This window comes from Saccostrea cucullata, unplaced genomic scaffold (genome assembly GCF_032062105.1).
Source record: "Saccostrea cucullata isolate Sc308-1 unplaced genomic scaffold, CSIRO_AGI_Scuc_v1 ctg14552, whole genome shotgun sequence".
NCBI lineage: Eukaryota > Metazoa > Mollusca > Bivalvia > Ostreida > Ostreidae > Saccostrea > Saccostrea cuccullata.
In genome coordinates, this window is record NW_026920059.1 from 1 (window position 1) to 14,636 (window position 14,636).

A 14,636-nucleotide genomic window follows, 5' to 3' on the forward strand; every position below is an offset into this window, starting at 1 on the left:
ATATAATAGAATTATACGGGTTTTTTTCAAATTTTCTCCGGGCTAGCCAAATGGGTTCCAGGTCTTGTAACAAAAATTCCCTTTGACAGTAGGAGGGTCCTTCCAATACCCCTCCCCTGTAAAAATATGAAGGTCTAAATATTGGATCTTCGATGTTAATTAGACCCAAGGGCAATGTACTCTTATTCAGAAATACATATAAGACAAATTCTACTAAGTTTTTTTTAAATTTTCTTCGGGCTAGCTAAATGGGTTCCCGGTCTTGTAACATAAATTCCCTTTGACAGTAGGAGGGTCCCTCCCATACCCCTCCCCTGTAAAAATTTGAAGATGTACAAATACTTTTTATTGTATTCAACATTTTTTTTTATCCAATTTTGACCAGGCTAGCTAAATAGTAATCATTTTGGTCAGGCTAGCTGCATTGGTTTGGGGTCCTCAGTCCTCTTCTTTAAGTGAAGTCTTTGCTTTTCTTCTTAAACACGGATTATGATGCGTTTTTAAAGTTTTTTGAAAAAAAAATTATTAGGACATTTACGGTAATTTGAATAGCGAACGGCAGACAGCCTGCGGTTCGCCATTCGAATGGCGAATAGCGAATAGCGAATAACCGTCCAACTTCTGATTGCCGTTTTAGTCATCAGTTTAATTATAGTTAGTAAACAAAACGTTATCAAAATAAGTGCTCGTGAAACTAATCATCCTATTTCATGTATAACAATAACATTTTCACACCTAAATTAGTTGATTTTTATTATTAAAGCTACACGTTTTCATTTACGTGTAGCTTCCATTTACAAGTTTTACGAACGTGTAGCAATCTTGACGTCACTAAATTGATGACGTAATACGCAAGTAATTTAGGTAATTTCCCTAATATTTACATTTGCTGATGTCATTCCTGATATAACAATGCTAATAAAACTGAAATTCAATTTTCAATGACATGAAGTTGGTCACATGATCAGATTTTCTTGAGTATGGAAAGCAAACTGCACGAGCCATTTGAAAAAATCCGATTGTGACGTCAAAACGTCGTAGAAAGTTAAGTCGCATTTCCAAAGCAAAGTCTAAATTTGCCTATATTTCTTTGAAACACGACTAAAAAAGTAAAATATAAATATAAGAAATAAAATATCATTTTTAGAGTTTCATTTGGGTATGACATAAGTCGGACGTGATCAAATCTACTATAACGCCCTTCGGGCGTTATAAATTTATCACGTGACCACTTCATGTCATACCCAAATGAAACTCTAAAAATGATATTTTATTTCTTAAATTAACATACCCGTCACTACACGTTTGATATCTCAACCTCTCTTACGAAAACTTGTGTTTTAGAATTGACGTCATCTCGCTTACTATGACGTCATGATGGAGCACTGATTTAGTCAAGGTAGAATAATTTGTATGCTTCCTTATCCCCCCTGCGTTGTTGCTAACGTGCAATAATCATTTATTTAAGTGCCAAAACATTGCGCAAAACTTTCCAAATCAGTCGTCTAAAAATATTTTTGTTACACTCGTTAAGGTCAAGATCTAGTAAATAACTTGAGACTGATTTTTTGGTGCTAGATCCATTATGACGTCATAATCAATTTCAACTTTCTTTTCCCCTTACTTTACGGCTTTAGCAGAATTATGTAGAAAACTGGGTATTTTCATGGCATTAAATTTGAAATTACATGAAAAGTAGTCCCGATACTTGTATTAAATTTGATATTATTTTAAAGAAGAGGCCATGAACATACAGATTACTGTTTTCTGAGAGACTGTAGGCAATCTGGATACATTTCCTTTGTCAAATATGAAAAAACTCCGATATTCATGACTGGTTATCTTAATATTTCAATGAGAATGACAGTTTGAAATATAGTTTTTCATCTTGTTTACCAACAAATTATGCCCCGAAACACCTTATTTGACCAAGCTAAAGTTGTAAGGAATCAATAAAGGAATTTATTTCTCAAGTTTGATAAATCTGTAGGCACCCTATTTACAGAGTTAATTGTTCATCTTCCGGCGTTTGTTGATGACGTAAACAGTAATCACTAGTATGACAATAAGGAGACATCCTCCGGCAGCTGCTCCTATAGCGGTGTACAGTATATAATGTCTGTCTTCATTTCTGTCACAATTGACTGCCGCTATAAAGAGATTTGGACAATACATTGTAAATCAGAATTGTTCTTGCACATGAGTATTTCAGCAACATCTGCGATATTCCTGAACACATTATATATTTGCAGTTTTCTTTCTATTTGGTGCTTTTATCGACTTTGGAAAAAATGTTGGAAATGTTAGCGTTTATAATCTAACCATGTTAGAGAATTATTCTTTTTCTTAAGATTGGTCATGTCATAAAAAGTAAGAAAATTATTTATTATTTTATAATTAAGTTTTAATGTTGGAAATGCTAGCATTATCTAAGATGTGAGAGAATTATTCTTCTTTTTAAGGTTGGTCATGTCATAAAAAGTTAAAGACATTTATTGTATTATAATTAATGTTTTTAATGGTAATGCTAAATGAAATTTCACCTTGTGTATCTTGATCTAGTTATACCCCCCGCTAGAAAAGCGGGAGGGTATATAGTAATCGGTATGTCCGTCCGTCTGTTACGCTTTTGGCTACCCATCTTTTATCCGCAACTCCTCTCATACCACTGAAGGAAATTTAATGAAACTTTCACAAATTCGTTATTATACGAGGGGTGTTAGAAAAGTTCGCGGACAAGTTCTATTTTGAGCGCGCTATTTCCACGAAACTGGTCAAACTTTCCAGATAAAATCTTAACCTATTTTCCAATAAATACACAAAAATTTGGTGCTCTCCGGTGATCATTGAAAAGTATACGGCTTTTTTATTTTGATAAATCTTGCTTCACGGAGCATGCTCCATTTTGGCACGTTTACATTACAAAGACTCTTTATTAAAATTAAAAATTGCACAATTGTAGCGCAAAGAGATTTATGATATTTTACCTATTGCTAAAGTATTCATGAAACGTCACTTGGAGAAATTTTGAATTAAATTGGAGAGTAAATGACTGTTTTATAGCCATTTATATATGATCAACACGTAAAAACACAGCCAAAAATCGGAACGTCATGGAGCGTCATGGAGCACTGCACTACGTAAAAATTATGTGTGTAGACAGTAAAATGTCTAAAAAGAGATACAAATTTTCAAGATGCTGCCGGGAATTTCCTACACACAAAAAGGACAAAAGTTGTGACTTCATATAAATGGAAGGATTAACATTTTGAAAATGATTACTCCATCGATACTTCATTACCCTCTTATCGCATGGACGTTGTGCCCATACGGTTTTGTATAGTTTTCAAACCTGATCAATTTACTGCATAGACGTTTTTAAAGATCTCAAAAATATCCGAATCAATACAATCCGAATTAGTACAAAAGACATTATAGTAGAAGGTAACATGTGTTGATATAGATATTCAATTTTAAAGTAGAAAAAAGATAAGAAAAATCTTCAGAAAGGAAAGATTTATAGAACTGTGACAGAGCATAACGGATTGAAATCTTGTTGTCATGTCGCCTTACGTCAAGGGATTGCTCCGTGAATCCTATGACCTCATAGTAAAAATCGTTGTAAATTTTCAAGATTTTAGTTAATGGACCTGATTTTTTACATACTAATAAACAAAATGTTGGAATTTATTCACACATAGGTCATACTTCACAGTACACAATAGATTTTCCGTAATTCAATGTCTAACAACCCTCGTATATTGCCATGGTGCACCTCCTATTTCACTTTTTGATAAGACATATATTTTAGATTTTCCAGAGCAAAAGATATGGACACTGCAATAACATTCATATGGGAGGCGAAAGGTATCATTTAGTGAGCTATTTGCTCACAGTACCTCTAGTTTTTATGTGGCAGTCAGCCATTTTCATTTTCACAATTTATATGTTATAGACAAAATTTTCATTCAAAGTTAATGTATTATATTTTTTGAAGTTGATACAAATATTCAAAATACTTAAAAAATACAAAAATACTCAATATTCGTGTTCACTTTTATTAACATTTTTATTGGCAAGAAATACAAGAGTGTACTTCTCCGTATTTTTCAGAGGACTTTTGTTCAGGAAAAAAAAACTTAAATGAAAAACTAATTATAAATTAATTTTGAATCATCATTTCTTTTCAAAACTAGGACTATATCATGTCCGTCACGTCCTGTAAATCACTTTTTAATCGCTAGAACTTTATTTTCGCTTTATTACGCGAGACAGTGTGCTCGCGAAAATTTAATTCTCGCGTATTATAATATTCCTTAAGATTATATAGAGCAATAACCACAATTCGTGAAAATTTTGTCTCGCTAATAAAGAGTCAATGACTTGCTCGCGAAATTTAGGTGTCGCGAAAAATTAGTGATCTACAGTAATTTGATGATGAGTTAATAGATCTCAAAAGGAGTCTTTCTGTAACAAACACAACACCAAGAAGGAAGAGTCAATAATTCAAAGATAACAAACTTACAGTGTCCAAAAATGCATCAATCATGTCACCGATTTTCCTCTCGAAATTCATGTTTTTTTTCTCATTTTAAGACTACTCTATAGGATGCATAAGTAGAAACTTCTTAATTTATGCAAATTTTTTTTTATACTTTTGAATATTTCTTCAAAATTTAATTCATACATCTTACCACTGAAGTCTGTCTTGTCCCCAGTTTTGAAAGCTTGGTACTGAAGGTCTTTGGTAACCATAGATAATCCATTTTGCAGATGAAAGGTAGTTTCTTTCTGACACTTGTAGCTCTTGTTATTATTTGTTGTGAGTTTTCTGAGATTGGCAGTAACAACTGACATTTCTTTAGCAAGAACTGCAAATATTTTTTTATATATATTACTTCTTTTTCATTTTCCTTTCTTTTCTTTTTATTTATTTTTTTGTCTTTCAAAATTCTATGTAGAGATAACTCTTTGTCCATGCACTAGTCATTTTTTTAAGAATGCCAATATAAATTCTTAACAAACGTCTTCGAAACTTACTGCTATCGACTGCATTCTTAAAAAGGATGTTGTTGTAGTCATAGTTCAGCTCTATTTGTGAAATGTAGTAGTAGTTATCAACAGCAATCCCAGCTGTTAATAGATCTGTCTCTTGATTCTTGTCAATTGAGAAGTAAATAGTCAAGGTCCAGGCGTCGTAAAAGCGAATGACCATTTGCTGAGAGAAGAGTCCATTCATAGTTGTGTTGCATTCACCAGACACATTGTACACTGCTGGCAGGGAAACCACTTCTGTGGTTATCTGATATTAAATTAATAACATCCATCACATAAATACATGTACCCGAATCTTTACTTACGTGAGCAAAATAAAATACATATAACTTCAACTTTCAATATTTCAATATATGATAAATATAATTTAATAGCTTAAGGACTAAAATCTATTATAAAAATATTTCTAATTATCATCTCATCATTATTTTTGACATGTAAAAGTAAATGATGCACTAAAAATGTTGTAGAATAACAATGCAAAAGATTTTCAAAATGTTTATTAAAGAAACATCGTCCTGTGATATGAATATTTGATAAAGTAAAAATATTGCAATGACAAATTCTTAGAAAAAAAATCACATACTTTTCTCTGATTTCAGTAAGTTTTCAATATATTTAGGAAGATAGAGCTTTGATACTAAAAACAACAAAAGTTTTGTTTAGATCAACTACACATATTAATTATTGTTAAAAGCAAATTCAAGGGAGGCAAAAAACATCAAAGAATTGGAACCATAACCCAAATGCCTCCAGAATTTGCTTGAAACTGCAGTAATTAATTTTATCTATACAATATTTTGAACAATTATGAACATGTTGTATTAAGTTATTATTGCAGTAATAGAAAGAAAACCATACAAAGCAAGAAACACAGTCAAGGAAACAGAAAAAAAGAAGGGGAAAGAAACCCAAAAATTAATAAGAAATTTATTGTATTTGCAAATTCAATTTTTCTTATAAAAACCTTTAAGAAATTCTAGATACTCATCGCGGAATAAAATGATTGAGAATTAAATGATGAAATACTAGTAGAACAAAAAATCTGCACATAAGGTATATGTCTATTATCTTTTAAAATTCAAATTTCTAAGTGAACTACATGTTATAATAGTGATCTTAGACTTACCCCAGTTTTTGAAATGTAAGGAATATTTAGATGGATGCTTCCCTTTAATATAACGCAGATATTATTTCCATTCAATACAGAATATATATTAACAGGAGAAAAACCTGAAGCTGGAATGGGTTCAAAATCTGCCTCACAATACACTCCTGAAAGAGAAGAATTTATATCTAAAAAATATATCACAAAGGAAGATATTTGCAAGATCCAGTAAATGCTCAACTTACATGTATTTTCGAAAACGGGTACAATGAATCAAGCAGAGATTAGGTAACTTTTGTACAGTGCATTTAACACACATACATGTCACTATGAAATGGATCTTTATCTTTTGTAATCAAATACTTATACATTTATGTTTGTAAAATATTTACCATTTTCCGAAAATTTTCCGTCCTCAACATTAAAAGCTTGCACTTTTAACTCCATGTACATGAAGGCCAGGGTACTGTCCGAAAAGTTTCCCTCATTTTCACACTTGTAATATAACTTAGGACTTGACAAATTCACTTTATCAGTCACTGAGTGGTTGAAATCAGCTGACAATAATTATATACATTATCAAATAACAACAATACATCAACAGCAAACTCCTGATTAATACAATTAAACATAAAATGACCGTAGGGTATTGCAATCATGTATACGAGGGGTTATCAAAAAGTTCGTGGAATGAGGCTATAAAATTAGTACTGTGTAGTTCGTGCTTTCAAAATTTGTATGGAACATAAAACAACACAAAATAAAGAAATGTTAAAATTTTAGCCTGATACGATCATTATTTTCTAAATTATTATAAAATGAAAACGACATTATATGATCACCCAGCGCTGTCGTCGTTTATTTTCATGACGTCCCATAGCGTCATTGATTTTTCAATGCCCTCCTCTTCTAACTCATACACTTTTTTGATGAAATTCCCTGGAGCTGAGTAAGGACTTATACCCGCCTTTTTTATATGACTTTACAATGTCATGAACAGTGACCTTCAATGAATACAATATTACAGATTGATTAATACATTGGGGGAGATCTGCGCTTGATTGTGCTGGCATATTTTGCTTTTGAGAGTTCAATATAGATCTACAACACATGATTAACGTCATTTTTGACGGGATTGATTTTTCACACCTTGACTACAAATCGACATTAAATGTGTATCCCTTTACTCTCTGAATCTATTTTGACATTTAAAGACAAGTACTCTGGATGCATAATATTTTTTGTAGCCAGTTTTAACATATTTTAGGTCTAAACAAGTTTTTTCTGGGGCAAAACTTTATAGAATATTGGAAACGGGAAACCCCTCCCCCTTTTGACGTCATTTTTAAGGCCTCATTTATTTGGGCATTTCGTGTAAAATTTACGATAAAAGGCCATAACACTTCCAGAATGAAGTGAACATTTCATATTTTATAGAACAATTGTATCCCGACACATATCTGAATTAACGGGATTGTTGGATATCAAATAATCATATCAAAGGAGTTTTTCTCAGTTACACATAGGTCGGAAAAAACGGCGTTTTCGAGGTTGCACCGCATGGACATACCATTGCTTACAAAAACATTACTAATTTATTAAAAAATAAAATTCATGATTTGTGGTTTTATTCTTTGGATTAAAAGATGATGCTAACTGAATATTTCAAAATTCATAAATTTACCTTAAGCAGTTTTAATTTTATGGCCCTAGTCCACGAACTTTTTGATAACCCCTTGTATTTAGATAGTAACTCTATAAAACATTTCAATGTTCTATCAATAATATGTTTACAGTTCAAGACCTTTGACTACTATTTTTGAAAAAATCAAATTTCTTTTTCAACGAGCTATTTTAATGGCAGAGTTACACTTTAAAACGTATAGAGCCAGTGATATAATTTATTTGGTTTAGTTTTCATGTGACAAACATATATTCATTTGAATTCATTAAAAATTTATAAAAAGCTTCAATGTGATATTTTATTAACTGAATGCCCCCATAATAAAGTTTTTCGATTATTCACAGTAATTGTGGATAGGGTGGATGATAAAGTAACTACTGATAATTTCACCTTTTCAGGAGGTCAAACTAACTATCACAATTTAACCAAATTGCTTTATGCATATAAGGTATATATTTAATCAAAAGTCACTTGTCAATATCATTATTTTAAGATAATGTCAGATCCCTAACAAAATACACTATTGTTAAGCATAAAGTGTCAAAGTTATCATTATAGTAAATCAATATAGTGTGATAATTATCACGTTAGTGAATCTAAGTTACAAATATAGTAAATCAAAGTTTCATGGTGATCACTAAAGTAAATCAAAGTTTTCATAGTGATTACTTACGTAAACCATTGTGTCAATATCACTATAGTAAATGCTAGCAAAGTTAGCACTGTAGAAAATCAAATTCTTTATTGTGTCAAAGTTAGCACTAAAGTTAACTTAGTTAAACAAAACATTACTGTAGTATTTTTTGTTAGGGAAGGTTGAGGTACATCAAATAAATCGATGTAGATTTGACATTGATAAAAATCATTATTTATATATATATATATATATATATATATATATATATATATATATATATATATATATATATATATATATATATATATATATATAAAGAAAGACAAAGTTGGGAAAAATTAAATATGGATCTACTGTTAAATCATTGACTATACACTGTTGATACCTACGTTCCATGGCATCCGAGATATTTACATTAGCAAACCAAGATATAAGGCTAGATTTTCCGTTCATTATTTCAAAATTAAAAATCAAGGATTGAATTCCTGCATCTTTTGGTGTGATAGTGAGACCAGAAAAGTTTTCATTTCCACTGGCACATGTTCCTGTGACGGTGACATCACTGCTCACTGGAACATCCATTGTTGTAGTAGCCTGTATAATGAATGAGAACTTATTACTACGTACATGTAAATAAAGTTTTGTTCAGTGAACATAAGGGACATATTACTGGTTTCCAACAATCCATTTTTGATTTAAGGAGATTTGTTTGATACGTTTCTTGAATAGTCTAATAAAAGATTTCTGCATAATTCATAGAGATCTGTTCCTGTAAAGCATAAGTTGTTCATTTTCATTTCACGTTGTTATACCAAGGTTTTTTAGCTGACAAAAATGTGATCAAAACCTCTTTACCTTTTAAAAGGAGAGCTCGCACGGTTTGTAAAAATGTGGAGCAATCCTACATATCAAAGCTGAAATTGTTTATCCGGTAAACCATGTTTAATATGTACAGGGTGCTCTAGCAAGTTACATGTTCCAACTTTGCAGTCTCCGAAAAAGTTTTTTAGAATAAAAGTTTAAAAGAAATTATTTGTAAAACCTACAGAACATTATGGTAGCATATTTCTGCCCCTTGTGTGCAAGTTATTTTTCTATCAAATATGTCGACATGCAAGATAGATATGTTGACATGCAACATAGCTACTTTCAACATGCAACATAAATATGTTGACATGCAAGAATATTGCAATGAAAAAAAATTATAAAACAATCTTACAGTTCAAATATTGCCTACATGTGACATCCAACATACTAAATGCTACTCTGAGCTGTTAACATGCAAGATAAATATGATGACATGCAACTTAGACATGTTAACATGCAACTTATTTATGTTGACATGCAACTTATTTATGTCGACATGCAACTTGGTTATATTGACATGCGAGATAAATATGTTGACATGCAACTTATAAGTTGCATGTTGACATTGGATATGATGGTTCATGTTGTAACCAAGTTGCATGTGACATAACCAAGTTGCATGTTGACATAACCAAGTTGCATGTGACATAACCAAGTTGCATACACACATAACTAAAATACATGTTAACATAATAAGCTGCATGTCAACATAAATAAGTTGCATGTTAACATAAATAAGTTGCATGTCAACATAAATTAGTTGCATGTCAACATAAATAAGTTGCATGTCCACATATAATAAGTTGCATGTCAACATAAATAAGTTGCATGTCAACATAAATAAGTTGCATGTCGACATAAATAAGAAGCATCTAGCATTTTGGATGTCACATGTGGGCGATATTTAAAATTTTTTATAATATTTATTTGATTGCAATTTTTTTGCATGTCAACATATTTATGTTGCATGTTGACATCACTATCTTGCATGTCAACATATTTATCTTGCATGTCGACGTATTTGATAGAAAAATAACTTGCACACAAGGGGCAGAAATATGCCACCATAGAACATAACACTTTACAGTTTTTATATTTTATGTTTGTTTTGGCCACAGAAAAACATGGGACTTTTTCACTATTGTGAAACCATATGGGAGCCAATGTTGGGGTTCCTTTAAACATTCTCTATAAACATGATTGTCAATCAAAAATTAATTATACTTAAAAATTTGTTCAAAAAATTTATACAAATCTTACAGTTTTATTATCCTTTGTCATATACGTCACTTTTAGCTGGAAGCGTCCCTAAAGATGAGACAAATTTGGGAGTTCTCAATGACTTCATATCTGGACTTTGGGGGAAATGAAGGATTTGGAGGTGCAGTGGTGGTCCCCCCAATGGAACTGTTGTTTTCTCTGTTGTTCCATTAGATGGACCCACTGTTGTTTCAGTAATTGCTGGTGGTTCTGTTGTGGCTGTAGTGGGTTCAGATGTCACTGTTGTATCTTGTGCTACAGATGTCATCTGATCAGCACTACACACAAACACTGTAATACAGCGTGAAATGGTGACTCTATGAACAAGATTGAAAATACCTTTGCAAAAACCTGGATTAGAACGTATTGCAAAGAGCTATATTTAAATATCTTTTTAGGCATAAATTAATAAAATTAATAAAATATCATTTGCAATAACACATATAAATTAAGTAACACACTTGAATCTACACTGCCTGGGAAAGGAAAATCTTAATTTTATGTATAATAATGATTAGAAGGTATTTATGCTATTTCTGGAGAAATGCACCCTTTGTAATGAAGAATTTTTTTGCTTTCTATGGGCTGGGGTCATTTTCCCTTGCTCCCAGCAACAAAAAAATGCACCATAATTATAAATGCACCAAAACTCATTTTTGTTGATGTATAGGCTGTTAGTGAAAGATTTGGAGATAATAAATATGATCATTCATGCCACCCTTACAATTCTTGAGAAGATTTTTTTTCATTTAATACTATATATTAGTATACTTTAAAATTTTCAATAATTGCAAAAAAAGTATAGGTCGCCATAGGGGTATTTAAGATTTGAACAGAAATAAATGAAAGTATTTGTTAACAAAAAAATCGCACATTTTTTGTAAACAGTATATATGAAAAATATTCAAAAACTGGTTAAAATGATTTTTAAAGAATAATTTTCCTTTATATTTCTACTTACAAAATACTTTTGAATTGTGAGTATCAGGGAAACTATTTTACATAAAAGCAAACGCCTGAATGAAGAGACCTGTGAAGGAGTTATTGCCCTTTTCAATATTTTAAAGATTGAATAATTGATTAAATAAAGAAAATATACATCTTTTTAAATTCTTTTACTTTACAATATTCATCAGAACACCTATTGAAAAGCATTCCTAAAAGAGAAAGTGTTCTATCAGGTTTTAATTTAAAGTAAAACCAGTTTTTGCAAAAGCCTTTGACACCATAGAGGGTGGAATTACCTTAAAGATCAAAAGTCCATGAAACAATACAAAATATGAGCAGAACAAACACGGGCATCCAAAACATCAGAGGTGGAATGAGATGCCATGGAAAAGTGAGTATCCCTGGCAAAAGGCCCGCCGTGTACATACGTATTAAACAGGTCGTTCTTCCTAATAATAAATGAAATACTAAGTATTGTTGTTTGAACAAGATTCAACAAATAACTAAAACGACTTTAGCTCTACTGGTATTTATTTGTAATAAACAAAAGAAAGATATATTTTAGTTTGCGGTAATTGAAAAAAAATTACTAATAAAATAATGTGTGGCCTTATTCATTGTGACTATTCGATAACGTATTTTAGAAGATGTTACGGATAAAAAGAATACCAAAGATCTCCATACGTAAAATTCTGGAATGTGTATTTTAACATCTTACCGTCAGTGCTGAGTTTTCCATTTGTTATATTTAAAGCCTGAATCTGTACGTTAGACATATCCATGTACAAAGTATAAATGGTGCCTTCCAGCACTCCAATTAATGCTATTCTCTGGGAGGATTCACACTGATAAAGCTGGGCGATTGATCCAAGTGTCAAGTCTCCAGTATCCAACAAATTTATTGTAGCTGTAATTTTATCAAGTAATATTTTTGTAATAAAAATGGATAAAAAAGGTGAAAAGTTTCCACATCTTTTTCCATCTGTATATTAATTGATTACTGTAAACAAAGTATTATACGCGTCAGCCTTTATTTGTCAGTTTGAAATTAATACGCGACGATGAATTTTCGCGACTGGGGAAACTTTCTTTACGAATGGACAGCAAAATAAATTGTTAGCTGCAATTAATGTTGGTAAGTAAATAGGTATTAGTATTTCTCGCACGTGAATAAAAGTTGGTATGAGGTTGAGTGGTGTCAATATTACAACTTACTTGCTATTGGAGATCCTGGAAAGAATTCGAACGGAGCAAATGTAAACATCAAGCTCATGTTCACTGATAAATCAGGGAGAGCGTTGAAAGTCAAGGACAGAAGGTCTGAGTTTGAATTTGTCAATGTCAATATGGACTGATATTCTCCTATAGTTGCACAATCCCGTTTCTTAACAGTAAATATTTTCCATCAAACTTTATTGTTTCATTTCCATCACTCAGGGTAAACAGAACGTCCATCTTAACATCAATACAGGTTTCATTATTGCCGTACATGTACTTATATTCTGATCCTTGTGTCAGTGATAATGCTTAATTTGTCGAAGTAAATGAATATAAGTTAATATCAAAGCCAAATCGGTAATATTTATGCAAAGTTTGAATAACTTCATGTATATTCAAAACATATTGTAAAAGAATACCAACGATGGAAATACAGAAAAATAGATGATGTCTATAAATATGTGTCATATTATCATCTCAAAAATGTGCAAGTACCAACTTAAACATATGGACTTCTCTTGTTGTAAAAGGGTAAAATAAAATTATGCCTAACCTTCATTCTGTTTTTTTCAAAAGTAGAAAGATCTATCAGAAAAAAATTCCTGGAATTTTCTATATATTCCGAATTCTTAAGAAAATGGCTACAATGGCTACATTGGCTACCTAGAGCCTCTGGTTCTATCAATTTACAAGTTTCTGATTAACCTAGCTGTATTACTAGTGAATGAGTGGCAAATTAATAATGTAACAAAGTGTTATTTATTAAAATGTTATTATTATAAAGATAACAGAATAAATTTTTACGTTCAATATTTTAATCTTTTATATTTATTTTTATAAGCTGCTTACCCCATAGGAATACCGTTCCAACGGAAATTGCCTTCCAAATGTATTTTGACATCGAACGTTCGGGTATGTCTCAAATAAGTTCAAAATTAAACTTTCTAAGAAAGGGCATAACCCAAATCATATAAATAAAAAATATAGGCAAATATATAAATGTATAAATACATATAGTATGAACTGAAGGATTTATCTTTGTATACTTTTATCAAATGATTTTACGGTAAACTGTTATCTCACAAGATACACAAGATACACAAGTTGTCGATATATTGCACATCGTATTATACCCTTTCCCATGTTGATGAACATTGATTATCTATAGAGTACTCCATATTTTTTTTTATCAAAAATTATAAACAACTAGTGCTAATTGTAACGGGGACCGTTACAGATGTTCCCCAAACGCTCCCCAACTCCCTTTTTGGTGCCATATTCCCGGACAAAATCTATGCATTTGAAACTTTAACAACGCCAAGTTCATTCAGATTTTAGCATTGCACGAGTGCGCATGTGAATGCAAGCGCGTAATGACCATATCATCTTGTCTACACAATCTATATATTTTTTATATACAAAATATTAAAGTATTTAATCCAAAAGTCTTAAAAAATACGCTCATTCAAGTGTATTTTTGATTTATCTCATTTCATGTGCACTCACGTGCATACATGAGCATGGTGACCATATCTTCATATAGAAGTCCTTTACATCTATCTATGTTCTAAATCCCACCCCGTTTGGTTGAAAACCAAGGGAAATATAGCTGTTTATAGTTTCAGCCAATCAGATTACAGCGCACGTACACGCACGTGTATGCATGTGCATTGTGACCATACCGTCTTGTAGAAGTTCATTATCTGTACTCTGTCCAAATTCCATCCTGTTTTACGTTGAAAACCAAAGTAGTTATAGCTATTTAAAGTTTAAGCCAATCAGATTGCCGCACACGTGCATGCACGTGTTTTCATGATAATTGCTATATATCATATTGTAGGATATCTTAATGCATGGCT

At 31.5% G+C, this 14,636-nt stretch overlaps 1 protein-coding gene across 1 annotated transcript; it reads right to left on the minus strand.

The window, feature by feature from the left end:
- Positions 1-4,945: 4,945 nt before the first annotated feature.
- Positions 4,946-12,926, minus strand: LOC134242418 (lysosome-associated membrane glycoprotein 1-like). The gene is made up of 8 exons (XM_062724492.1): positions 12,775-12,926; positions 12,278-12,466; positions 10,760-10,902; positions 10,612-10,659; positions 8,874-9,078; positions 6,556-6,720; positions 6,185-6,330; positions 4,946-5,302 (listed from the first exon to the last, which is right to left on the minus strand). The coding sequence occupies exons 1-8, from the start codon at positions 12,830-12,832 to the stop codon at positions 4,946-4,948; spliced, it is 1,311 nt and encodes a 436-aa protein (XP_062580476.1). The 5' UTR covers positions 12,833-12,926.
- Positions 12,927-14,636: the final 1,710 nt, after the last annotated feature.

Coding starts and splice junctions, on each gene's coding strand:
- LOC134242418 (XM_062724492.1), bottom strand. CDS start 12,832: ATGAGCTTGATGTTTACATTTGCTCCGTTCGAATTCTTTCCAGGATCT. Junction 9,079..10,611: donor TGACAAAGGATAATAAAACT/GTAAGATTTGTA, acceptor TTCATTATACAG/GCTACTACAACAATGGATGT. Junction 5,303..6,184: donor CTTACATTTCAAAAACTGGG/GTAAGTCTAAGA, acceptor ATTTAATATCAG/ATAACCACAGAAGTGGTTTC.